This window comes from Penicillium antarcticum (assembly GCF_028974205.1).
Source record: "Penicillium antarcticum strain IBT 31339 chromosome Unknown utg000003l_segment0_segment0, whole genome shotgun sequence".
Classification (NCBI taxonomy): domain Eukaryota; kingdom Fungi; phylum Ascomycota; class Eurotiomycetes; order Eurotiales; family Aspergillaceae; genus Penicillium; species Penicillium antarcticum.
The window spans coordinates 1517779-1542442 of NW_026695301.1; the positions used below are offsets into that span (position 1 = coordinate 1517779).

A 24664-nucleotide genomic window follows, 5' to 3' on the forward strand; every position below is an offset into this window, starting at 1 on the left:
CATATTCATCTGTTTTGATATTGATATGTCTTTGCACCACTGTACTCTGCCTTTGTTAATTTAATTTCCTTCCAATTCATTTCTTATTTTATATCGTCTCCGTCCTATTTTCCAAAGCTCTGGGTGTGTGTGTCTAATCTAGAATGTGGCACGGTTATAGCGTGGCGAAAGCTAGGCGATCGCAGGCGTTGTTGCTAGCTATTCTAATTCTATCCATTCTGTCCACTTTTATACTTTGTGTTTGTTTCTCCCTGCTACGATTTACTGAAAATGTTCCATAGTCTCCATATTGTTTGTATTCATGTTTTGCGTTCTTGTTAAGGCTGATAAAAGAATCCAGATATGTTATCGAAACCCAATATAGATATCGGACATGGCATACTGTAGCATAGCATGATGTAGCATAGACTAACAAGTCCAAGCCCAGACCAGCCAATTCTCAGACACTCGTCCTTTTAGTCATGAAAACGCAGATATTTGAACCAGGTACATGCAGATGTACTCCGCACTTGTAACAAAGCAGAAATAGACTGCAATGCACTGCAATGTAACAGCATGACCTGACCACCACCCACATCCCCTCCCCCTCAACTCAATCCAACTTAAAACACTCCAGCTCAAGAGCCGTAAACATCCACACTCAACATGCAACACACAACACTCAGCATCGCTCGAATACCCGATACAACCCCTTCAAATCAGCAACCTCAACAACACCACGCAACAACCGTGACGTGGCAACAAGTCGAGCCCGCACAGCGGGGAAAAGAACATACTCCAACATACGAATGATCTGCGCCCGGCGCGCCCTAACAAACGCCTCCGCATCAAGCTCGGACGTGCGTGCGGACGAGGATGATGCATCGGCTATAACCGGCTCGGTCGTGGAATCGGCCTGCGCAGGTGGAGGTGCAGGCCCAGACTCAGACCCCGATGCAGACCCTGATGCATCTGCATCTACATCTGCATCCCCCGCAAGAACGGGGAGTTGTTCAGGCGTATAGAAAGCAGCAAGCTCACGTAAAAACGACCGGAAACACCCCTCCTCACTATCCCAGTCGACATACGGACCGAGACGGAGTAGGAAGCGAGGTAGTTTCGATAGGGCGGGCACATACCCCTTCAACAGCAGGGGTATGGAGAGGAGGTGGCCGTCTGAACTGATCTGCATGGCGAAATACTCGTTTAGCATTTCGCGGCGTTGGACGAGCGTGCGGGCGATCATGTCGGGTGCATTGGCGAATATTTTATCTGCATCGTTCTGATTCGAATCTTGGGTTCCTTGAGTTGAGTGTTCCTGTTTTTTTTCTTCGTCTGCAGCGATTTTGAGAAGGTCTGTTAACTTCGGTGCTGGGTTTAGTTTTATTGTTCCGAAGTTGCCGAAGTCTGTTAGGCCGATTTGGTAAAAGAATTCGTTGCTTGTTAGGCCGTAGTCTATTAGGTAGAGTTTTACGCCAGATTGGATTGCTGCTAGGCGGCGTTGTTCGTCAACTAGGCCGACGTAGGTGTGTGTTGCGAACATTTCTGTTAGGGTGTTGTGCATTTCGGCGCGGACGTTTGCCCGCAGGGTTTTTATTGAGGATAGGGCTATGCGGAGGGGTTGGCGGTCGGTTGTTGTGTATTGGAGGCCTCCTTCTAGGACGGAAGTTATTTGGTTGTCGGTGTCTGGGGCGTTGGGGTTGGATGGGTCTCGCGGTGAGGGTGCTAGCATTGCTGTGATTTTGCGGACTTTGGAGTCTGTTCGTATGAGGTTGTTTTCGTAGGGCTTTTTGTTTGTTGCTGGTGTTTTGGGTGTTGCTCCTCTTGTTTTATCTGCTCCCTCTTTTGGCTCGTTTCTGTCATCCTGTAGGGACTGGATGGTTGGTACAGTAGGAAGAAGACTTTGAGTCAAGAATGTCCGACTTGAGTCCACCTCTGCGAGTTTGGATCGGATTTCGGTGCAAACCAGCTCGATGATCTCGTCTTCATTTAAGAAGTTGACCTCGCGTTTTGTTGGATGTACATTAACATCGACTCGGTTGGGTTCAATCTCGAGATCAAGGTAGACAAAAGGGTGGCCACCCTTGGGCAAGAATGCTGAATATGTCTGTTCGACCGCGCGCTTGAAAGTCGTTGACTCGACTGCACGGTGATTAATGAAGAGCAGAATCACTGTTTTTTTGACATGATAGTTGGCATTGGTGGCAAAGCCAGATGATCGAAAGCCAAATTTCTTGTCTTCACAGTTGAATTCAACAACCTCGTTCGCGACAGCACTGCCGTGGATCTGGCGGATCCTGTCGACAGTGCTAGCGCTAGCTGGAGTCGAGATACTCACGCCAGAGTCACCATGTTTGCGGCATGAGAATGCAACCCCATGACAATGTACTGCATATCGACCAACGACATCAAGGATTTTGGCGTACTCTTCACTTGCTGAGCGAAAGGCTCTACGTCGAGTAGGGACGTTGTAGAATAGATCCTCAACCTTTATAAAATGTCAGCCTTGAAATATAGACAACAGGCTATGGACTTACTGTGATCTGGGTTCCTCCCCTCCCAGCCGTTGCCTTGGGTGCAGCATTCTGTCCCGGCTTCGCAGGAATCAGCTTTCCATCTCCGTAATGTGCTCGCCACGCACAGCTGGAACCAGCCGTCTTCGTTGTAACCGTGAGATGTGCAATATGACTGATACTGGCGAGTGCTTCACCGCGGAATCCATACGTTCCAATAGAGGAGAGATCCTCGAACTCCTTGAGTTTGGATGTAGTAAATCTTTCACAGAGAATTGGAAGATCGTCTCGCTGCATGTTGTCAAAATTGCTAGTCTTGTACCCGGGGGTTTCTCAACTTACATCAATTCCATGGCCATTATCGGTAATTTGAAGTAGTTTCAGGCCGCCGTCTTTGACGAGGACTTCGATAGAGGTGGAGCCAGCGTCGACTGCATTCTCAATCAACTCCTTCAGTGCATGCATTGGTGCGACGATAATTTCTCCAGCCGCAATTTTGTTCACGACATCAGGGTCCAGAGCCTGCAGAGAGTATCAATATTTGTTCTATAGACGGAATTGACACGCGTTTCCTTGCCTTGATCTTCTTCGATTTGGGGGGTTCTTGAATCCCGGTCTCTTCAGCCGCACGCTTGGTGCCGCGCTGCTCAATCGGCGCTGTATCCATCTGGTCTTCCATCATGAGCTCTGCTATACCCAGAAGAGAATGGCGAGTTACGGTTGAGGCGCGTTGGTTGTCAAGATCCGATAAGAAGATAAGGCGATAAGCGCTGATATCATCGCCTTGGACCGCGCCTTCTTGACCAACATTCTTCTGGACCCTGTCTCTCGTTGCTCCTATGTCCTAAACGCCTTATTCCAGCTCCAACGGAGCTTGCATTTTGACGCACATTATGGCCCCTGCAAAGATGCCCCTTCGCACTGACGAAGAGATGGGCAAGAAGGACGACGATCACCGTCCCCCAGGCGAAGCGCGCTTTCTACCTCTGCGACATCGAAATGTTACCAGACCTCGTCGTATATTCTTCGCCTTGCTTGGCTTATTCCTGTTTTACGAGTTCTTCAAGCACATGCCGACGGACTTAGCACCCGCTGCTGATCGATACAACCCTTCAATTGCCAAATTACGACAGGAGACGCTTGCGCAATTGACCGGCTCAGAGCAACCACATCCAGCTCCTAACGCAGAGCCCGAGTCCAAACCCAAGGTATTGGAGCCCGAGGGCAAGGGTGTGTTTTACGAAGGAGATGTCAAGTTCTACAAGTTGGCGCAATCCCTCCCTCGAAAGAAATATCCAAAAGATACAGCGAGCAGGGTAGTCTTGTTTGCCGCGTCTAGTCTACGCAGTGTGTCGGATATGTTACCTCTTGCATGTCGAATGGCAGGTCAGCGCCAGAGTTACGTCCATTTCATTCTAATGGGCAAAGAAGAAGTCTCGATAGAAGGAATTAAACAGGTCAATGGGATCAGAGATAATGAATGTCCAGTGCTATGGCATGGTATGGTATTTGATACTCCATATTTGGGGACTGTTGCTGATCCGTTGTAAATGTACAGATGGCCGGCCAGACCACGCGCTTCAGTCTAGCGATATCCGAATGGAACGATCTATCGTGGGGGGCTTACAACTTCTACAGGCGTATATTCACCCAGAGGTCGTAATTACGCAAGGCAAGAGCTTGGAAGATGACTTCTTTTTGAAAGGCGTGGAGGCTCATGGTCGTGAAAATGGCACTCCACATATTGGTCTTGCGTCTGCAGCGAAGGATCTTCTGTGGATAGCTTTCCTGGATTCCACAGCTCTTCGATGTAAGTAAAATCGGCCACACTACATGTACAACTATATAGCTCTGAATATCGAACACTAACAATATATGCTATAGCATGGAATGATCTACAGATTGAAATGGTTGTTCATGCACCGTCCCGGTCATCGGGGTCTGTGATCAGGCTTCTGCAGTCATTGAATGCAGCTGATTATCTGGGAGCTGCCCCCAGACTGACAATTGAGCTTCCCTCCCTGGTGGATCAACAGTTGCTCCAGTTCCTCCAACATCTAGATGGTCAGCTTGCAGATCATATCACCATTCGGCGACGCATTCAGCCGCATTCCATGGACCCCGTAGAGTCTTCTCTCCGCACAGTGGAATCGTTCTATCCACGAGATCCAAACGTCACCCATTTGCTCATGCTCTCACCACAGACAGAGCTAGCACCCTCGTTCTATCACTACCTAAAGTATGCTGCGTTAAATTACAAACAGTCCGCCCATGCCAAGCGCGTTTTTTCAAGAATGATCGGAGTTTCATTGGAGTTGCCTGCTTTCAAGCCCACTACTGACAGCGAGTCGTTCGCCGCACCAGTCATGAGCGGTACAAACCAAGATCAGTTCCTCTCTTCGTTCCTCTGGCAAGCCCCAAATAGCAACGCGGCTTTGTACTTTGGTGATACATGGGCCGAGTTCCATACATTCTTGTCCAATCGTCTTTCGACGCCACAATCTGCCAAGGCCCCTCATGGGAAGTTGATATCGGACAAATATCCCGCCTTCATGGAACATCTACTTGAGATGATTCGTGCCAAGGGTTATTATCTCCTCTATCCCTCCTTTCCGGGCACCAAGACAGCTGCCATTGCAACGGTGCACACTGAGTTATACCAGCCACCAGAAGAATTTGCTCATACTTCTAACCTTGATGACAAGAATATTCAAGATCTTGTCGACCCAACACAACCACTTTCAGGGGAATTCACGTCTGGATTGCGATCTGTTGAGAAGCCTTTGAATCACGCGTCAACCATTATGCCTCTTCTTGACCTTTTCTCTGCCGGTCTTCCAGATCTTGATGTTATGCCTTTGTTGGGATATGACGGTGAACAGATCACAACTGCTGGATACAACAAACAAACAGAAGAATATGCCAAGCAGTTCCGTATTCACTATGGAGGATGTACTAAAAACACTGATCTTTCGGCGGAGTTGTTTTGCGTTGGAGAGTGATCTCAGGGTACAATCTCAGCAGGAGCTATGTAGCCATTTATTATAACTTATTAGCATCTTCATCAGAGCCATAGTATGTGTAGAAAGCCGATCTAGTAATCATGCCTTCATAAATAGCAAATATTCGAAATCTAAGCAGGGAGAAAGCTGTAGAATTGCCAAAACAATGACGAGGGCTTGGCGCTTATATAATCCGGAGCTCGGTCTGGTGCAGCTCTCTGCTCTCCATCCATCACCAGCTTACAATCCACTTGTGTTACTTGTTACTTGCAGAATTCCATCTACTTCTGCTTCGTAATTTCTTCGACGGTCTTTCATTTGATTCCTCATCCCGTGCTACCCTTTCGATTTTCCCCGACTTGGTCGCCAGCTACCTACAAGAATGGCGAACGAGGGCGAACGGCCAACCTCCGCCGACAAGGGCAAGGGCAAGGTTGATGATGTTCGCGAGCCCAACAGCAAGAATACCGAAAATGGAGAGAAAGCGCCAGTAGACGGAAAGAAGAAGGACGAAGAATCTCCAGATGGTACGTTGCGATAACAGCCCAAATCATCACGGATCTGGAGTCTGTGAAAGATCCACGACAGCACTGGAAGCGCATGCTAACTCTTGCATCTTACAGAGGAGCTTAGTGAAGAGGATCAGCAATTGAAGAGTGAACTTGAGATGCTCGTCGAGCGGTTAAAGGTATGGCTTCTCTCATATTGGTCCGCAATGCCATGACGTTGATCATCTTTTTTTTTTGCATACAATAGGAGACGGACACCTCGCTTTACGGACCTGCATTGGACGCGATTAAGAACTTTATCAAGACCTCCACATCATCTATGACAGCTGTCCCCAAGCCCCTCAAATTCCTCCGACCACACTACGATGACCTGGCAGGGCTATACGAGATATGGGTCGCAGGCCCCGTGAAGGTTGGTTTAGTTTTGACCTTGCTCGGATTCAATATCTAATCATCTCAACCCTAGAACTCGTTGGCTGATATGCTGTCCGTCCTCGGAATGACCTACGGAGACGAGGAGAAGTTGGAGACCATCAAATACCGTCTCTTGGCCAAGTCGGAGGACCTTGGCTCCTGGGGTCATGAATATGTCCGTCACCTCGCACTGGAAATTGGACAAGAATATCAGAACCGCTTGAACTCAGAGAACGATACTCAAGATCTAGTGGACCTCGCATTGTCACTGGTGCCATACTTTTTGAGTCACAATGCTGAAGCCGACGCAGTCGATCTTATGAGCGAGTTGGAAATCATCGAAGACATTCCCCAATTTGTTGACGAGAACACATATGCTCGCGTCTGCTTGTACATGGTCAGCATGGTTAACCTGCTCACTTACCCTGAAGATCAGCAATTCCTCCGAACCGCCCACGAAATCTACGTCCGCTACAACAAGCTCTCTCAAGCAATCGTGCTCGCTATTCGGTTGAACGACACCGATCTCATCAAGAGTGATATCAACGCTACGTCTGACAAGGCTCTGAAGAAGCAAATGGCTTTCCTTGTTGCCCGCCAGCAGATTTGGCTTGACCTCCCGGCTGATGATGAGGAGGGAGAGGCTCTTGCCGACTGTCTCAACAATACCTCTATCCCTAGACACTTCAAGGAACTGGCCAAGGAACTTAACATCCTGGAACCTAAGATGCCTGAGGATATCTACAAGACACATCTGGAGAGCAGCCGTGGCGCAGGCCTCACCAACCTCGACTCCGCAAGACACAACCTGGCTAGCGCATTCGTAAACTCGTTTGCTAATGCCGGCTTTGGTACCGACAAGATGATGCTTGTGGAAGGAGACAAGGGCCCCTGGGTGTGGAAGACCAAGGAAGATGGTATGCTTTCCACAACTGCTTCGTTGGGTATGCTGATGCACCGTGATGTTGAGGACGGCTTGGACAAGATCGACAAGTTCACCTACGCAACTGAAGACCAGGTTAAGGCTGGTGCTCTCCTCGCTATCGGTATCTTGAACTCTGGTGTCCGACTCGACTCTGACCCTGCTCTTGCTCTTTTGAGTGACCCTGACAACCTTGAATCCAAGAGCACGCCAATGAAAGTTGCCTCTATTATGGGTCTTGGTTTGGCTTACGCTGGCTCTAACAAAGAGGAGCTCCTCGAGGTTCTTCTTCCCATCGTGGAGGATGCCTCACTCGACATGCAGCTTTCCGCCATGGCGGCTGTCTCGCTTGGTCTGATCTTTGTTGGCTCCTCAAACCATCAGGTCAGTGAGGCGATTGCCACCACTCTGATGGATGAGGAGCGCCAGAAACAGCTCAAAGACAAGTGGACGAGGTTCATGGCTCTTGGTCTGGCACTTCTGTACTTCGGGCGCCAGGAAGAGGTTGATGTTATTCTTGACATTCTCAAGGCAGTTGACCACCCCATGGCCAAGCCCACCTCAGTTCTTGCCTCGGTGTGCGCTTGGGCGGGTACCGGTACAGTGCTGAAGCTGCAAGAGCTTCTCCACATCTGTAATGATATCATCGAAGAGAAGGAGGAGAACAAGGGTGATGAACTTGTCCAATCCTACGCCGTTCTCGGTCTATCGCTTATTGCCATGGGCGAGGACGTCGGACAGGACATGATTCTCCGCCAGTTCGGTCACCTCATGCACTATGGCTCCAGCAACATCCGTCGTGCGGTTCCCCTCGCCATGGGTTTGATTAGCCCTAGCAATCCCCAGATGAAGGTTTACGACACACTGTCCCGGTACAGTCATGATAACGACAATGACGTTGCTATCAACGCCATCTTCGCCATGGGTCTCTGCGGTGCTGGTACGAACAACGCCCGTCTTGCACAGCTCCTCCGGCAATTGGCCAGCTACTACCACCGCGACCAGAACTCACTATTCATGGTTCGCATCGCCCAGGGTCTCCTCCACATGGGTAAGGGAACTATGACCCTTAACCCCTTCCACACCGACCGCCAGGTCCTCTCTCGTGTTTCCGCAGCCGGTCTACTCACCGTGCTTGTGTCCCTCATTGACGCCAAGCAATTCATACTTGGTGACCACCACTACCTTCTCTACTTCCTCATTACTGCCATGTTTCCCCGCTTCCTTATTACCCTCGGTGAGGACCTGAAGCCTCTCACCGTCAACGTCCGCGTTGGTCAGGCTGTGGATGTGGTCGGCCAGGCTGGTCGCCCAAAGACTATCACCGGATGGCAGACTCAGAGCACGCCTGTACTTCTGTCTCACGGTGAGAGAGCCGAGCTGGAGGATGAGCAATACATTCCTCTGAGCAGCACTCTCGAAGGATTGGTTATTCTGCGCAAGGTATGTCTTGATCATAATCATATCACGCTATTGAGATCCGACAATACTAACATATTCTAGAACCCGGACTGGGAAAGCCCTGAATAAACTACACTAGATATTGCCCGATTTACATGAATTTCTCGCAGCCAGCGAGGCTCGTATAGTGATCGGGTTATCGAAGGACCCTAATGTATTCAGAACAATAAGCAATAGCATGGATTTGTTTTACAAGTATATTGGTTTGGCGGTCTGAAATGCTACAAAGTGTTCAAACTATGGTAGACAGGCATATCTTAGGGCCTTCAAGGGCTTTGTAGCACTACTTGATAAAACTGCATATTCTTACAGTCTATTTGACAAATCTCTAAATAGCACACTCATTCTCGAGTAAACCATCGTTTAAAGGCATCTAGCATGCTGAGCTATCAAGGTTCTCATCCCGGATAGGAAATAGGGCTTAGGGCTTGGCTCTTATCAACTTTTTTCCTCCGCCTCATCGAAGCTATTTGACCTGGCCCGAAGTTCAAGTCAGCGAATCAGTTTCTGGAAATTGGAAGGAAAGAGAAAGCCTCTTTACTTCCTCGCAACAATGAAGCTCGACGCCAAGGCCATTCGCTACCTCACTTCTGAGGATTTCAAAGTTCTTGCGGCGGTACTTATCGGCCCCTCCTCTTTTGAGTACCCCGCGATGTCTATCTTGATAGACGAAGCGCATATGTTCTGTGCTAATGCAAAAGATGCTATTAGGTTGAAGCCGGAAGTCGCAACCACGAGGTCGTTCCCACGCCGTTGATCTCGCAACTGTCGGGCCTCCGAGGTGGCAGCGGTGTCAACCGCGCAATCTCGAACCTTGCGAAGACGAACCTGATCGCCAAAGTGAAGAATTCCAAATGTACGATCTACCCACCTATATCACAATTCTGGCAGCGCTAACCCGGTTGTCATGATGCAGATGACGGATACCGACTCGCATACGGAGGACTGGATTATCTCGCATTGAACGCGCACCAGAAGCAAAAGGTCGTCTACTCAGTCGGCAACCAAGTCGGGGTTGGAAAGGAATCCGACATCATCGTGGTGGCTCACAGCAGCGGAGCGCAACGCATCCTCAAAATCCACCGTCTCGGTCGTATCTCTTTTCGAACCGTCAAGACGAACCGCGACTACCTACGACACCGACACACAAGCTCATGGATGTACATGTCCAGATTGGCAGCCATGAAGGAATTTGCATTCATGAAGGCGCTACGCGAAAACGGATTCTCCGTCCCCGAGCCCATTGCCCAGAATCGACACACTATCGTTATGAGTTTGATTGATGCTTTCCCGTTGCGTCAGATTTCCAGAGTGCCTGAACCCGCTGCGCTATACTCTGAGCTTATGGATATGATTCTGGAGCTTGCCCGGTTTGGTCTGATTCACGGTGATTTCAACGAGTTCAACATTCTTATCAAGGAAGAGCAAGACCCCAGTGCGAAGGGCAAGGCTCCCGTTACCGAGGAAGATGAAGATGAGAATCTCCGGCTGGTCCCAGTTCTTATTGATTTCCCGCAGATGGTCTCCGTTGACCATGCCAACGCTGAGATGTACTTTGACCGTGATGTGGAATGTATCAAGCGGTACTTCAAGCGCAAGTTCCATTTTGTCAGTGATATCCCAGGTCCTTCTTTTGCCGATGCTAGAAAGAAGCTCCTCAAGAACCCTGGTAAGCGGCTGGATGTCGAAGTTGAAGCCTCAGGATTCTCGCGGAAGATGGCCCGTGAGCTCGAAGCTTACATGAAGGATGTGGGAGCCACCGGTGATGGAGAAGGTCGCGATGGTGAAGATGATGACGAAGAGTCAGGATCCGAGGAGGAGGAGGAGGAGGGCGAGGAGGGCGAGGAGGATGATGACACTCCCGAGAACAAGAATTCGGCAGATGTCAACGACAGCACCAAGCGGTTAGAAGATCTTCGAGTCTCGGGATCATCGGAGCAGTAAAGGGAAAATGACCGGCTTTTTAATGACCATTTACGATGAATCAAGCATGTAATATAGGTTTTGGACTTTCCTATTGGCATTTAATGAATGTCTGGCATCTCTGAGCGTCTCGGAAGTGCATCCTACTCCCTTTTAATCGTAAGTGGCCTCGTATCACAAACAGCGGCGTAGAAAAACATTTGTTTCTGGCAGTTCATACTTAGCCAGTCAAGCCGAAGCGTACATAACGAAAGATCGCAAATGGCTCTCTCTACGCCGGATATAAGCACACAGCCAATACTTTCCGTATTCTTCAACACGATAGGCGCAGAGATCCACCCGACAAATGGAAAACCCTTTGCTTAACTGGTTGATAAAAGTGGTTTATTCTCCCAACTGGGAAGGTGGATACCTTTATACTTGGTGCTCACGTGACCAGCTCGGACCAGCGCAGTTTTGATGCGCAGTCTGGAGACACCATCAACGACAATCGCTCAACCCCAACACAATGGTGCGCCTAAGCAATCTCAAACAAAAGCTCAAGAGCAAGGTCGTCCCCAAGCTCCTCCAGGAGCAGGCCAGCCCCGCGAGAATCGACCATCCCGCCAAGGGCAAGCCGGTCTACCTGTACGTCCATCCAAAATCTCCAAGGATCCCCATATCGATACCGGAATGCCCAAAAGGCACCCAGAGTACCCAGAAGTGTCAATTGAGCACGGTCATATTCAACCAACCAACAATACCCGCTAATAGCTTCTTCCAAACAGTCCCCAATTCCGCATTGCTCTCATCCGCACCCCGAAGCTCTCCCCTTACTACGCTCAATTCCGCGTCCCCCTCGCCTTCAACAAGTTCGATCTCCGCGATTACCTCCAGAACCTCTACGGCGTTGGCGTCCACGGTATCCGCAGTTATGTGCAGCAACAACCCATCACACGTATCACCCGCGATGGAAAGGGTTACGGTCCATGGCGCCGGCCCAAGTCGCAGAAGCGCATGACCGTCGAGCTGCGTGAGCCTTTCGTGTGGCCTGAGGAGCCAAAGGATCTCACCGCGTACGTTTCAACACCTGTTATTCTATTGCTTCCTTTTTTGTACTTTTTGCTGTATTTGGCATCTGTCTCCGGAGAGATCCTATGCAGTCAGTGCCTGCTAAAAGTGTGACGCAAACACAATGAGGATTGCTCACTAACACAATTTCTTCAACAGATGGGAGAAGGAAGGCTGGGAAACCGCCGAGAAATGGCAAATCGACCAACAAGAAAAGGACCAGCCCAAGCCGAACAAGGGCCAGGAACCCGACACGGAACTACGCGAGGCCTACGCCAAGCAGGCTAAGGCTCTCCTCGAAAAAGAAACGGAGTGGCAGCCGACCTGGAAGAAACTTGGCTTGGACAAGGTTAAGAACACTGGCGAGTTCATTCAAAACAACTCGTTGCCTGAGTGGTATACCACGCACCGGAAGAGCCGCGGTAGCAGGCGGTAGATGGGCTTGGATTTGATTGTTTTCTCTGCATTATTCTCCATCCGTCTTGTGGGGACATTGGTGTTTTTCTCTTGTGATCTGGCCTTTGTTGTTTTGGCTGGGTCTTTGTATTATACTCGGGTAGATTGTATACATTTTGACTGTGGCGTCTTATCTGTTGTGTCTTGTGTCTTGCTCTTGACTGTAGTGGTCTAGAGGAGCTGGGTGTAGGGTCAAGAGTATACTAGAGATCCGATGTACAAAATGGTCGGTCGTAAGCCCTTTGACGCCGCTATCTGATAAACTTACCTCTCATCTCCAAATTACTAGAAGCCAAGGCACTTGAGAATGAGCAAAACAGAGGCGAAAGAAGAGGTAAAGAAAGAGCCGCCAACGCAAGGCAAAATCAATGTATGAACCTATATGCTCGGTTTGAGGGGTTTCGTGTAGAAAATATTCAATACTTTGCCACTTACACTGTATACGAGCCTATGACCCCTTCTGCACTTTAGCGGTTTGTAGATAGTGGTTGCAGAGCTAAAGTGGAGATGCGATATATTCAATGAAATATAGACAGAAATAATCTTGAGAGGCATTAACGCATCACGAAAGAGAAGCCGATTAGGTACATTGCTGTGGCCGTGGAGCCAGTATCACGCTATGCAAAACGAAAGTATAGAAGATCAAATATGCTAGACAAGATGAAAGACATGCGCCGGACTAATAGAGAGCACAACCTACAGCCGGCTCTCGAGCAGGTTCATGTGGTGCTGACCGGGCCATTGGGCATCCGGCCAGATGGTGCGCAGTCCTTCCCAAATGTGCCTGCAATCAATTGTTAGAAGATGATTCAGATAGAAGAGAGGATGATAGCTTACTTGACATAGATGATTTCCAGCCCTTCTTTCACCTCTTGTGGAACTTCCTTGACTTCCTTGCGGTTGTGATCCGGCAGCAAAACGGTCTTGACGCCGGCGCGGTGAGCACCGATGAGCTTCTCCTTGATACCGCCGACAGGCATGACCCGACCCCGCAGAGAGACCTCGCCGGTCATGGCGATCTGAGGGGGGACGGGCTTGTTGGTGAACAGGGAGATCAATGCAACCGTGTGGGCGAGACCAGCGGAAGGTCCGTCCTTGGGGATGGCACCTGAAGGGCAGTGGACGTGCAGGCTGCGGCTCTTCATGATATCCTCATTTGGGTCGTGGGTGAGGCCCAGCTCGAAAGAGTGTGCCTTGACCCAGGTCAAAGCTACCTCGACAGACTCCTTGAGCACGTCGCCCAGCTTACCAGTTAGCTGAACACGTCCGCTACCGGGCATGTCAGCCACCTCAATGAAGAGGATACTGCCCTGACCGCCAGTGGAGTAAGCGACAAGACCAGTGACGACACCGGGACGGCCGTGCTTCTCGGCAATCTCTTCCTCAAAACGCTCAATTCCCAGGATTTCCTCCAGGTCTTCTGGCGAAACGACAGGATTGTAATCGTCTACACGGTCAGAATCGTTGGCATCGGCATATTGAACGGCCTTGTGGCGGCAGATGGAGCCAAGCTCCCGCTCCAAGTTGCGGACACCCGATTCGCGAGTGTACGCAGTGATGGTCTTGTCAATTACTTCGTCAGACATATTGACCTGGCCCTCGGTGAGACCATTCGAACGAATCTGCTTAGGGATCAGGTGCTGCTTGGCGATGTGCCTCTTCTCGACAGTAGTATAACCGGACAGAGAAATTGTCTCCATACGATCCAGCAGAGGAGCCGGGATGGTATCCAGGGAGTTAGCCGTGGCAAGGAAAAGAACCTTACTCAGGTCAATGGGGATGTTGATGTAGTGATCGGTGAAAGTGTGGTTCTGCTCGGGATCCAAGACCTCCAGCATGGCAGCAGACGGGTCACCTTGAAAATTGGAGCCACCAACCTTGTCGATTTCATCAAGGAGAATAACAGGGTTGGCAACACCAACCTTCTTCAGACCGTTCACAACCAAGCCAGGCATGGCAGCAACGTAGGTGCGCCGGTGACCACGGATTTCAGCCTCGTCGCGAACACCACCGAGGGAGATACGGTGGAATTTGCGACCAAGAGACGCAGCAACGGATCGTGCAAGACTGGTCTTACCGGTGCCAGGAGGTCCAACCAGAAGCAGGATGGGAGACTTGTCAGTCATACGCTTGGACTTGAGGAGTTGAAGCCGGGTCTCGAGCGCAGCCCGATCAGACTCGGACAGCAGAGGAACATCTTTCTCAACATCACCAACCGCCGAGGCATCTAGGTCCCGAGAGAGTCCTGAGATCTGGCGCTCAACATCCTGGTTGCTGGACTGTTTGAGCCGCAACACAGCCAGGTATTCAAGCAATCTCTTCTTAATACGCTCGAGGCCGTAATGGTCTTCGTCGAGCTGTTTCCTGGCCCGCTTCAATGTGTCAGGTCCAAGCTGATCCTCTGTCACCTTGGTCCATGGAATCTCAGACAGATTCTCCAGGTAGGTCCGGCATACACCGTACTCGGCGTTGGCAGGGTTCATCTTACGCAGACGCTTCAATTCCTTGTCGGCAATCTTTCGGGCCTCGGGGCTGAGTTCTGCATCTTTCAACTTCTGCTGCAACTCATCAATCTCATTGGGTTCCTTGTCTTCATCGTTGCCACGCGCGCTGGCTGGCCCAGGGGGAGTGAGACCAGAGAGACCCGACATTGCTCGCTTTGCAAGCAATTCACGCTCACGGGGATCAATTTGACTGATATCCATGCCCGAGGATGGGAATGAGGTCGAGCTAACTGAGGTCACTCTGACACTGCTCTTAATATGCTGGGCTTGTCTGGTAAGAATCCCAACGACTCTCTCCAGGCGTTCTCTCACATCCAACGATGATAGGATACGCAACTTCTCCTCGAAACTTGCATCAGAGACATCGGCCATGAAATCCGCAAGCTTCCCTGCCTGCGTCAATTCCGTCTTTGAGATATAGAGTTCAAACTTCCGAGCAACAAGCGGTGAAAGGCGAGACGAAGCAGCCGATAGCAGCGACGATAGACGCAAGAGAGTGAGAAGCTCTCTGGAGAGTTGTCTCAATTGTTGGAACAGATCGGCGACTTCCGCGTCCCCTTGGCCCGAGTCTAATGACAGAAGAGTTAGCCGTATTCTCGTAGCCGTCGGTAACACGCTTACTGCTTTCATCATGAAGAAGTACATCTGCTTCAAAGTATGGCCGGTCTCGGATAATTCTCTTGATTGAGAATCGTTGTGACCCCTGGACGAGCAGGAAGGGCTCGGAGTAAGCCCGGCGCTGAACTCCGATGACCTTGCCAACCACACCGCATCGGAAGAGATCTTCCTTTCTCGCCTGGCCTGCATCAATAGAATCGTATTCCTCCTTCCGCTCTGAATCAGAGTCCTCGCCTTCGAGGAGCTGCTGTCCATCACGGCTTAGGAACGGCGAGCTGAGCGGAACACATCCGAAGGTGATGCTATTGGCTTCTCGTTTCGATGGCTTGTCCACCAATGAGGACAGGAGGTTGGCGAGATCGGGGCGGTTGGAGACAGGAATGCGGAGAGTCACTCCGGGCAAAAGGACCGAGCCCTTGGCGAGAGGAACGAGAGGTAGCTTGATGGTTCTTGAGTTGGATCCCATCTTGTACCAGGATGGAGTGGGCAAAGACGGGGATCCAGTAAGTAGTTAGAGATGTAAGAGATCAGAGAGAAGAGAGAAGAGAAGGGGAAGAATTGGGGTGGGGATGCGGGGAGGTTATAAAGAGGAGGTTCCAGAAGCGCGAAGATGGGCAAGTCCGGGGCAGATAAGAGGAGAGTCGCATGTCTCTCAGTCTCCACGTCCCGGGGCCGAGGTTGTATACGTCAGTCTGCAGATCAAGATCTGATTAGAGAAACTTATCTCATTGTGTTTATATTAAGGTACTTTATGCTTACTTTGTATCTCTATATCTCCATTTGTTTTTGTTTTTTTGTCTGATTATCTTGCATTGCGCCAGTTTCCATTGCCTGATATTCACGTGTCCCGTGATCGGAGTTCCTCTCGGTGCCCACTTTTGCCTCCCGCGACATTTCCTCGGCTGTTCGATCCTAGCAACTTCTATTGTTTCACTTGCCTTCGCTTACGTCTGCGTACTTTGGTCAATGTCCAGGTGATAACACTCCTGCTCCTCACAATGGCCGCCCCCGCCCCCAAGACCTTCACCATCGGCACCCGCCAATCAAAATTGGCCCTGCTCCAAACAGATCTAGTCCTCGCGGCCCTGAAGAAGGCCTTCCCTCAATATGAATATAAGATTCTCTCCAAGGAGACCGCCGGTGATCTGAACACCACCATTGCGCTGAAAGACTTTACCAGCAAGAACTTGTGGACAGAAGAATTGGAAGAATTGATGATCGGCGGGGCAGTCGATCTGATTGTCCACTCCCTGAAAGGTACGACAACCTATAATAGAAAGCCCATGTTGAGCTTGTGAATACTAACGCTGCTGGAATCTTCAGATGTCCCCACCCTCCTCCCCTCCACCTGCAAGCTGGGCCCGACCATGCCCCGCGAAGACAGCAGAGACGTCCTAGTCGTGAAGCGAGGCCTACCATACAAAAGTCTATCTGAAATCCCCGCCGGCTCAGTCATTGGAACTTCTTCCATCCGCCGCACAGCCCAATTGGCCCGCAAATACCCCCACCTCAAGGTCCAGGATGTCCGTGGAAATATCGGTACCCGCCTGTCAAAGCTGGACGCCGAGGATAGCCCCTACACCTGTATCATTCTAGCCGCTGCTGGTCTGCTGCGTCTTGATCTGTCAGATCGCATTACACAATACCTCGACTCCCAGAACAGTGGCATGCTCTATGCCGTCGGGCAGGGTGCCTTAGGTATTGAGATCCGCAAGGACGATACCATTCTCGGCGAGATGCTGGATAAGATCTGCCACCAGGATACTACCTACTCTATTCTGGCTGAGCGGAGTCTTTTGCGCACCCTCGAGGGTGGTTGCAGTGCTCCATTGGGAGTTGAGACTGAATGGATTGAGGTTGCTGGCTCTAAGAAGCTACGCATGCGCTCTGTTGTTGTCAGTGTGGATGGTAGGGAGTGCGCTGAGGTAGAGATCGATGGCGATGTCGACTCCGCTGAAAGCGCCGAGGCCTTTGGTGTCACTGTGGCCAAGGCTTTGGTCGCTGATGGTGCCGGAGCTATCCTTGAAGCTATCCAGGAGAACAAGAACAAGCAGAATGTCTCGGCTTCGACCTGAATGGTTAGATAGACTCAAAAAGTAACTAGGCAGATACCCTGGAAATGAAGTTAGCGAGTTTTCTAGTCTCGCATATGCCTGCCACAGTGGATTTCTGTTATAGTCACGGTCTGCATCTCGGTAAATATCATAAAAAATCCGCTAGAAACACGGTCTGTCGTAGATTTTGCTTCATAATAAGTACTTAACCCACTTAACCCCGGTTCAACGTGTTACCAGCTCCCTTGGGATTGGCCTCGGTATATTCATCCCAATACCTAGCCTTCATAGTTTCCTGGTCGGCAATGGCATGATCATCCTCATCAACTTCAGGCTTAATACCGGATGCCTCTCCACCTCCCTCAATAACATTTCCTCTTCTATGCTCCTCCTCAAGATACTCATCAATGGTCATAGTAGGAAGGTTATGACCGGAGCGGAACACACCCTGCTGCATTTCCGCGCGCCGGCCTAGCAACGTAAATGGCTGCATAGGGATTCCTTTGTTGTTCAGAATTGGTCCACCTCTTCCCTTTCCTAACAATTGAGACATTGAAGGATCTAAACGGTCTGAATAATTTAATCCTCCAATATTGCTCCGCTGGCGTGGGTCGTCGGCTTGCGGTGGAGCGGGCGGGGCATTGCGCATGGCTGACAGTATCGACAACTCCTGCATCAGCAGATCCAAAGCTTGGAATGTCTGGTGTGTATAGAGCTGGACCTCGGCGAGGTAGAGAGATCGGGTGTCGTCGTCGTCACTTTGCAGTCGTGCTTCGTTGCGAGCGAGGTACTTTAACAAAGGTAAGCAAGACGCTAAGAGTCACAAAGCTCAGAATTGAGAACAAACCTCCAACTTCTGTTTCAATTCTTTCTCTTCTCTAAACCGTATAACCTTGATCTCTCGTCGAGCTGCGGCATCGTTGGCCGGAGCCAGGGTCCATGATGACGGGTTGGCCATGTACTGCTCAAAGAGCTTCTTATCTCCACCTGAGAGTAATTCATATTCGTCCAAGCGTCCGAGGAATTTCTCATATTGTTCCAATGCGCGTTTCAGGGAGGCTTCGCGGTCTGAAGTGGCAGCTCGCTGCATGAGTTCGGCGAGAAAGTATTCCAGTGACATGTATCTGGACACCAATATCAGTCAAATGGATTCGTTTCTGCCTATCTCAGATGACATACTGAATATCATTGGTTGATACATCTTCAAGTGACTCGTTAGAGCTGAACAAAGACAGCATGCTGATTTGGCGCTGGCATTCTTGGAATTTGGCGATCGTCGCGTTCACGTCATCTCGATAGGCTTCGGTGTTGGTATCGCCCCGCGATCCTAGTTTGTCTTTCTGCTCCTTTGCTGATGCAAACAGAGACCGCAGGCTTTGTGGTTCCTCCATCCTTTGAAATATGCAGAAGTTGAAAGTTGGCAGGGTCGTGCCCCCGCGATCTGAGTTTTGGGGAGGCTGATAAGAGATAAGCTTATCGATAAAGTCTAGCTCGAAGTATGAACGTCTTCTCTCTTGTTCGTCTTGCGATTGATGCGTGTGGATTACTTACAAGTATTGAGGAACCTGCTTGGTTGTATTTTTAGTTTGATTAATTTCTTTGGCTTTGCGCAGGTTGCTTGGATCACTTCTAAAATATCATTGTCGTCTCTCAATGTGTATTCGAAGTATGCATTTTTTTCAGCTTCACTTTGATCTCAATATAATTATAGACACAAATAATCCATTACGGTTGAATACTTCACATTGAAACCATATCTATTGTGCTTCAGTCTAGTTCTTATTCATACAGTTAAGGTGAAATCAAAAAGATGAACCGCAGTTACTCTACACTTCAAACGGCGCCTTTCTCTCACATTATCTTACAATTCTACTAACCAACTCTTCCTTCTTTCATCAACACTTCAGTATAGTACAAGATATGAAGCTTGAAGAGGAAGAGGAAGACAGCGCCTCCTCTGATGAGGAGGTGGCACCTCAAATTACGGCGACGGCGCAGCGGCGTGCGCAAAATGTCATGTTTTCTACCCTGTTAGTGTTGATCTTTCTGAAGTATATCTTGACTTCTGGCTCCAGGTTAACTTCACAAAAGCCTCGCTCAGCATGTGCTGAGCGATTTGGTTCAACCAGAAGAACGACCCCGAACCATCTCAGATGCTGAGCTTTCCACGGCACGGTTACTGGCAAAGCAAGGCGGAGGCGCGGCTCTCGATCCCCGCGAGTACCAAATTGAGCTCTTTGAAAGAGCAAAAGCTCAAAATACAATCGCTGTTCTGGATACTGGTATGACTTCTTTCTTGCTCTAGGTGGTATATGGGTGAGCTAACCAATCTATTCAGGCTCGGGCAAAACGCTCATTGCGGTGCTTTTATTAAAGCACATTATCCAAAATGAACTTATGGGCCGTGGGAATGGGGCTCAGCACCGAGTCTCTTTCTTTCTCGTTGATAGCGTCACTCTGGTATTCCAACAATCGGCCGTCCTCCGCAACAACATTGACCAGAAAGTTGCTCACTTCTTTGGTGATTTGGGGGCTGATTTGTGGGACAAGGTGACCTGGAAAAAATACCTCGAGACCTATATGGTCATAGTGTGCACTGCGGAGATTCTCAATCAGGCTCTACTGAATGGGCACATCAGGATGGACCAGATCAATCTTTTGATCTTTGACGAAGCACATCATGCCAAGAAGGAACATCCCTACGCCAGGTGACTTTTTGGTTGCTATTATCACCTCAGATATACTTACTCACTAATTTTTAGGATTATCCGCGAAGCATACTTGAGTATGGAAGTCGAAAAACGCCCACGAATACTCGGAATGACAGCCTCACCAGTGGATGCCAAATGTGACATAGCAGAGGCAGCAACGTAAGAAAAATGCAAGGTGTGATTGTACACTTGACTTACATCCTATAGAAAACTCGAGACGCTTTTGGACAGCCGAATCGCAACCACTGCAGATCTCTCCCTCCTGCGACACTTCGTGAGCCGACCAAAGGAGGAGGAATGGGTTTACCAAGTACTTCATTCGCCCTCTGAAACTGAACTACATGGCGCACTCAAAGTTAAGTTCGGGCACCTTTCAATTCTGGGAAACCTTTTCCAATTTGCATTGCATGCAAGCTCGGAGCTTGGAGGGTGGTGTGCAGACAAGGTATGGCCTCTGGCGCTGGCAACGGAAATGCTTCCCAAGCTTGAGGGCCAAATCGCAAAGAACGCCGATGTCAACTTTGAAACATCAAATCAGGCATCCAAAGAGATCAAAGAGATTCAAGATGCCAATGAGTTTGTCAAGGCCTACATGGCAAATCAATCCAGTGAACCTGGAGACCTCAGCTCGAAAGTTCAACTACTAGTGAAGAAGTTGGAAGAGCAATTTAAACGGGCACCCGAGACAAAGTGCATTGTGTTCGTGCAGCGACGCAACACGGCCAAGATCTTGTTACAGCTGTGTAAAAGGTTGCAAATTCCAAACCTTCGTCCTGACGTCCTGGTCGGAGTTCGAAAGGAAGATACCGTGGGCATGAACTCTACTTTCCGTATCCAATTCCTGACTTTGATCAAATTCCGACAAGGAGGGTTGAATTGCTTGGTGAGTTACTATACAGGCACAAAAATGAGACAGTGGCTGATTTTCTAGTTTGCAACCTCAGTCGCTGAAGAAGGCCTCGATATCCCGGACTGCAATCTAGTCGTGAGGTCAGTTATTGTGTCATTTTAATTGGAAATCTTGAGCTGACAGATGAAAGATTTGATCTCTACAATACAGTCATCCAATATGTCCAAAGCCGTGGACGGGCAAGACACAGTGATTCAATCGTTAGTTTTTGGACATTGTGTCCCTGATTTGCATTACTGACTTGATTTCCAGTACGCAACCATGATCGAAGCTGGGAACGAGAGTCATGAGCGCAGGCAGCAAGAAGTTCGAAAGGCGGAGGTATGTACAATTCTCATGATAAAGGGCTTGGCTGACATCAAAACAAAAGGCTCTCATGAGAAAATTTTGCAATGTGCTTCCAAAAGATCGGTTGTTAAAGGGAACCGAACATGATCTGGACGAGGTCCTCCGAGAAGCGCATCTCAACAGAACCTACACCATCCATGAAACGGGTGCTAAATTGACATATCGCCATGCAATCGATGTTCTGGGTCGATTTGCCAGCTCATTGGTGAGTGAAAAGAGAATAATACCAAAGTGCTGACTGTATGACCTTAAACTAACAGCTGCAAACTTGTAGCAATATGAGAAAGAGCTATCAGCCCAGGCCACTTATATCGTTGCAGCGCAGAATGAAAAGTTCAGCTGCGAGGTGATCCTTCCGGAGAAATCCCCAATTCGAGGAGTGTTAGGGAATCCCGAGAGCAAGAAATCACTGGCTAAGCAGGCGGCTGCCTTTGACCTTTGTTTGCTGCTTCGAAGGAATCACTTGTTGGATGATCACTTCAACTCTGTCTACCACAAGCGTCTACCGGCTATGCGAAATGCCAAGTTGGCCCTCACGGCCAAGAAGACCTATAAGTATGCCATGCGTACCAAGCCATCGGTCTGGACCAGAAATCAAGGCACAATCCCAAAATGTCTTTTCGCAACATTTATTAGCATTGCATCCTCTACGCCGCTCACTCGAGACCATGGAAGCATTGTGTTGTTGACCCGGGAGAGACTTCCATTTATGCCGGCATTTCCAGTTTTTTTGGAATTTGATATTGAGACCACAGTAAACTTGACAGGCACTGAAGGCTTACTAAATGTTTCCCCCGCGGAAGTAGATCTCTTAACTGTGTTTACTCTTTCAGTCTTCCATGATTTGTTTCACAAGACCTATACTCGTGAGCCAGAGCGGTTTCCTTACTGGATAGCGCCGGCTCAAGAGAAAATCCGACCAACAAATTCTTTAAGTATCTCTGATATTATTGACTGGGGGGCTCTGAAGTACGCCAGCGACAATCAAAATCGCCTGTGGTCCCCGGACATGAAGCCGGAATCTCTTTTGAGTCGGTTCATATACGACAACTGGAATGGAAAGTATCGGTACCTTCCAATTTCTATTGATCAAACACTCTCACCTACAGATCCAGTACCCTCATATGTCCCAGGTCGAAAGTGGATGAAAGACATCATGAATTGGACTTTGAGTTTGAGCAAGAACTCACGCCCCAAGTTCTTTGAACAATGCATCTGGGACCAGCCTGTCTTACAGGCAGAGACCGTTTGTCTCCGGAGAAACTTCCTAGAAAAGGCAAGCGAGGAAGAGAGATCCGTCAACGTAGAGGCCGTTATTTGTCCTCAGCCATTGCGCATTTCTGCGGTAGGCCATCTTCATAACAAAAAAGCTTTTTCAGGCTAGTGACTCTAACAACATATGAAAGATTCCATTGCCTGTGGCCACAACTTGTCTCATATTTCCAGCAATTATTAGCCGGATTGAGTCTTGCTTGATTGTCCAAGAAGGATGCCAGATGCTAGGTCTTGATATCAAGTCTGAGTATGCATTGGAAGCTTTCACCAAGGATTCTGACAATACAGAAGAACACCGAGGTCTACAGATTCACATCCAGCGAGGAATGGGAAAGAATTACGAACGTCTTGAGTTGCTGGGCGATTCAGTTCTCAAGATGGCCACGTCGATTTCGCTTTTCGCTCAAAATCCCGATGACAATGAATACGACTATCACGTCAACAGAATGTGTCTTATCTGCAACAAGAATTTGTTCGCCACTGCAACCCAAAAGAAGGTTTATGAATGGATTCGTAGTCGTGGTTTCTCTCGGTACGTTGTCTACTTCTTCAAGTGAGATGAATCGCATAGAACTAAAACTCGACTATAGACACATGTGGTACCCACCAGGCCTTGTTCTTGAATATGGCCGAGACCACGCCAAGTTCATTGAAAGCGAAGGAAGGCATGTGCTGTCTGAGAAGACCATGGCAGATGTCTGCGAGGCATTGATAGGTGCCTCTTTGCTTTCAGGGGGCAGCGATAATCGTTTCGACATGTCTATCAAGGCCGTCACATTATTTGCTAATCACTCGAGCCACACGGCGATGAGGTGGGAGGACTACATCAAATCCTACAAACTTCCATCATATCAGATCTCCAGGCCAGATGCAGTTGATCTTGACCTCGCCCGGCAGATCGAGAGGCTGGGTTACAACTTCAAATACCCCCGTCTTCTACGGTCTGCCTTCATGCACCCGTCTGTTCCGTCGTCATGGGCACAGGTTCCTTGTTACCAACGACTCGAGTTCTTGGGCGATGCACTGTTCGATTTGGTGTGCGTGGAACACTTGTTCCATCGCTTTCCAACCCGTGATCCGCAATGGTTGACTGAGCACAAGGTTTGTTTGGGTTGGCTCCTATTTAAATGGCTATGACTAATGCTGAACAGATGGCAATGGTTTCGAACAAGTTCCTCGGAGCCTTGGCTGTGAAGTTGAATCTTCATCCATCCCTTCAACACGCTAGTGCACCTTTGCTCTCTCAAACCACCAGATATGCGGATGCCCTTCAAATTGCAGAGAGCGAGAGTAACGGAGAAATGGATTATTGGGTCTCGGCGCCAGATTCTCCGAAGGTAGTGTATCTCACTTTTAGGGAACTCATGATGTGCAGAGCTAACCAAGTTGCTTTATAGGCTCTCCCCGATATGGTCGAAGCCTATGTTGGGGCTATCTTCGTTGATTCAGGATTTGACTTGACAGTGGTTGAGAAATTCTTTGAAATGCACGTCCTGCCTTTCTTCAGCGATATGTCGATCTATGATACATTTGCAAACAGGCACCCGACGGTAAATATCTCCCTTGTCCACCCCAATATCAGTTTCATCTACTGAAGTATCCTGGTAGACCTACCTACATGCTATGATTGGGCAGGAATTCCGATGCAATAGCTATTGCTTGAAGTCTGGAGAGATTCCAGGCGTAGATGGAGAGCCTCCTACCATTCTTGCCATAGTCATGGTGCACGGTGAGGCTGTTGCGAAAGCTGCTGCAACATCCAGTCGATATGCGAAAATCAAAGCCAGCTCGAAGGCCTTGGAGGCTCTTGAGGCCATGACGCGAATTGAATTCCGGGCCAAGTACGAATGTGATTGCAAGGATGATGAGGAGATAGTCCAAGCTGTGGATATCGGGACTGCTGTATGAGGGAACGATTGGGGAGGAAATTAAAGGGTGGAATGGTTTTTTGAGTTTACTCTAGTTCAGTTGTGGTTTTTATGCAGCAAACCATGAATTTGGAAAAAACATCAGTG

The 24664-nt window shown here is 49.2% G+C and overlaps 9 protein-coding genes across 9 annotated transcripts; 6 read left to right on the forward strand and 3 right to left on the reverse strand.

Annotated features, from left to right (window-relative positions):
• Positions 1 to 661: 661 nt before the first annotated feature.
• N7508_003281 (mismatch repair ATPase MLH1) lies at positions 662 to 3171 on the reverse strand (the record flags this gene model as incomplete). Its single annotated transcript, XM_058461347.1, has 4 exons — positions 662 to 2467; positions 2517 to 2783; positions 2835 to 3014; positions 3058 to 3171. The coding sequence occupies 4 exons, from the start codon at positions 3169 to 3171 to the stop codon at positions 662 to 664; spliced, it is 2367 nt and encodes a 788-aa protein (XP_058321924.1).
• A 214-nt stretch (positions 3172 to 3385) lies between these two features.
• N7508_003282 (uncharacterized protein) lies at positions 3386 to 5494 on the forward strand (the record flags this gene model as incomplete). Its single annotated transcript, XM_058461348.1, has 3 exons — positions 3386 to 3992; positions 4051 to 4302; positions 4377 to 5494. The coding sequence occupies 3 exons, from the start codon at positions 3386 to 3388 to the stop codon at positions 5492 to 5494; spliced, it is 1977 nt and encodes a 658-aa protein (XP_058321925.1).
• Positions 5495 to 5876: 382 nt separating this feature from the next.
• Positions 5877 to 8869, forward strand: N7508_003283 (proteasome regulatory particle base subunit RPN1; the record flags this gene model as incomplete). Its single annotated transcript, XM_058461349.1, has 5 exons — positions 5877 to 6021; positions 6118 to 6182; positions 6251 to 6415; positions 6470 to 8782; positions 8843 to 8869. 5 exons carry the CDS (start codon positions 5877 to 5879, stop codon positions 8867 to 8869), a joined length of 2715 nt encoding a protein of 904 aa, XP_058321926.1.
• Positions 8870 to 9353: 484 nt separating this feature from the next.
• N7508_003284 (protein kinase RIO2) lies at positions 9354 to 10744 on the forward strand (the record flags this gene model as incomplete). The annotated part of the gene is made up of 3 exons (XM_058461350.1): positions 9354 to 9416; positions 9512 to 9656; positions 9717 to 10744. 3 exons carry the CDS (start codon positions 9354 to 9356, stop codon positions 10742 to 10744), a joined length of 1236 nt encoding a protein of 411 aa, XP_058321927.1.
• Positions 10745 to 11231: 487 nt separating this feature from the next.
• N7508_003285 (mitochondrial 54S ribosomal protein uL23m) lies at positions 11232 to 12209 on the forward strand (the record flags this gene model as incomplete). Its single annotated transcript, XM_058461351.1, has 3 exons — positions 11232 to 11350; positions 11491 to 11778; positions 11933 to 12209. The coding sequence occupies 3 exons, from the start codon at positions 11232 to 11234 to the stop codon at positions 12207 to 12209; spliced, it is 684 nt and encodes a 227-aa protein (XP_058321928.1).
• A 716-nt stretch (positions 12210 to 12925) lies between these two features.
• N7508_003286 (putative LON domain serine protease) lies at positions 12926 to 15817 on the reverse strand (the record flags this gene model as incomplete). Its single annotated transcript, XM_058461352.1, has 3 exons — positions 12926 to 13013; positions 13067 to 15302; positions 15355 to 15817. The coding sequence occupies 3 exons, from the start codon at positions 15815 to 15817 to the stop codon at positions 12926 to 12928; spliced, it is 2787 nt and encodes a 928-aa protein (XP_058321929.1).
• Positions 15818 to 16349: 532 nt separating this feature from the next.
• On the forward strand, positions 16350 to 17426 carry N7508_003287 (uncharacterized protein; the record flags this gene model as incomplete). Its single annotated transcript, XM_058461353.1, has 2 exons — positions 16350 to 16608; positions 16675 to 17426. The coding sequence occupies 2 exons, from the start codon at positions 16350 to 16352 to the stop codon at positions 17424 to 17426; spliced, it is 1011 nt and encodes a 336-aa protein (XP_058321930.1).
• Positions 17427 to 17619: 193 nt separating this feature from the next.
• Positions 17620 to 18796, reverse strand: N7508_003288 (IGBP1/TAP42 family protein; the record flags this gene model as incomplete). The annotated part of the gene is made up of 3 exons (XM_058461354.1): positions 17620 to 18195; positions 18253 to 18529; positions 18585 to 18796. The coding sequence occupies 3 exons, from the start codon at positions 18794 to 18796 to the stop codon at positions 17620 to 17622; spliced, it is 1065 nt and encodes a 354-aa protein (XP_058321931.1).
• Positions 18797 to 19325: 529 nt separating this feature from the next.
• N7508_003289 (uncharacterized protein) lies at positions 19326 to 24557 on the forward strand (the record flags this gene model as incomplete). Its single annotated transcript, XM_058461355.1, has 15 exons — positions 19326 to 19435; positions 19497 to 19687; positions 19744 to 20113; positions 20168 to 20275; positions 20324 to 20999; positions 21048 to 21106; positions 21157 to 21226; positions 21279 to 21347; positions 21397 to 21579; positions 21649 to 22719; positions 22781 to 23181; positions 23240 to 23750; positions 23801 to 23986; positions 24047 to 24199; positions 24258 to 24557. 15 exons carry the CDS (start codon positions 19326 to 19328, stop codon positions 24555 to 24557), a joined length of 4458 nt encoding a protein of 1485 aa, XP_058321932.1.
• Positions 24558 to 24664: the final 107 nt, after the last annotated feature.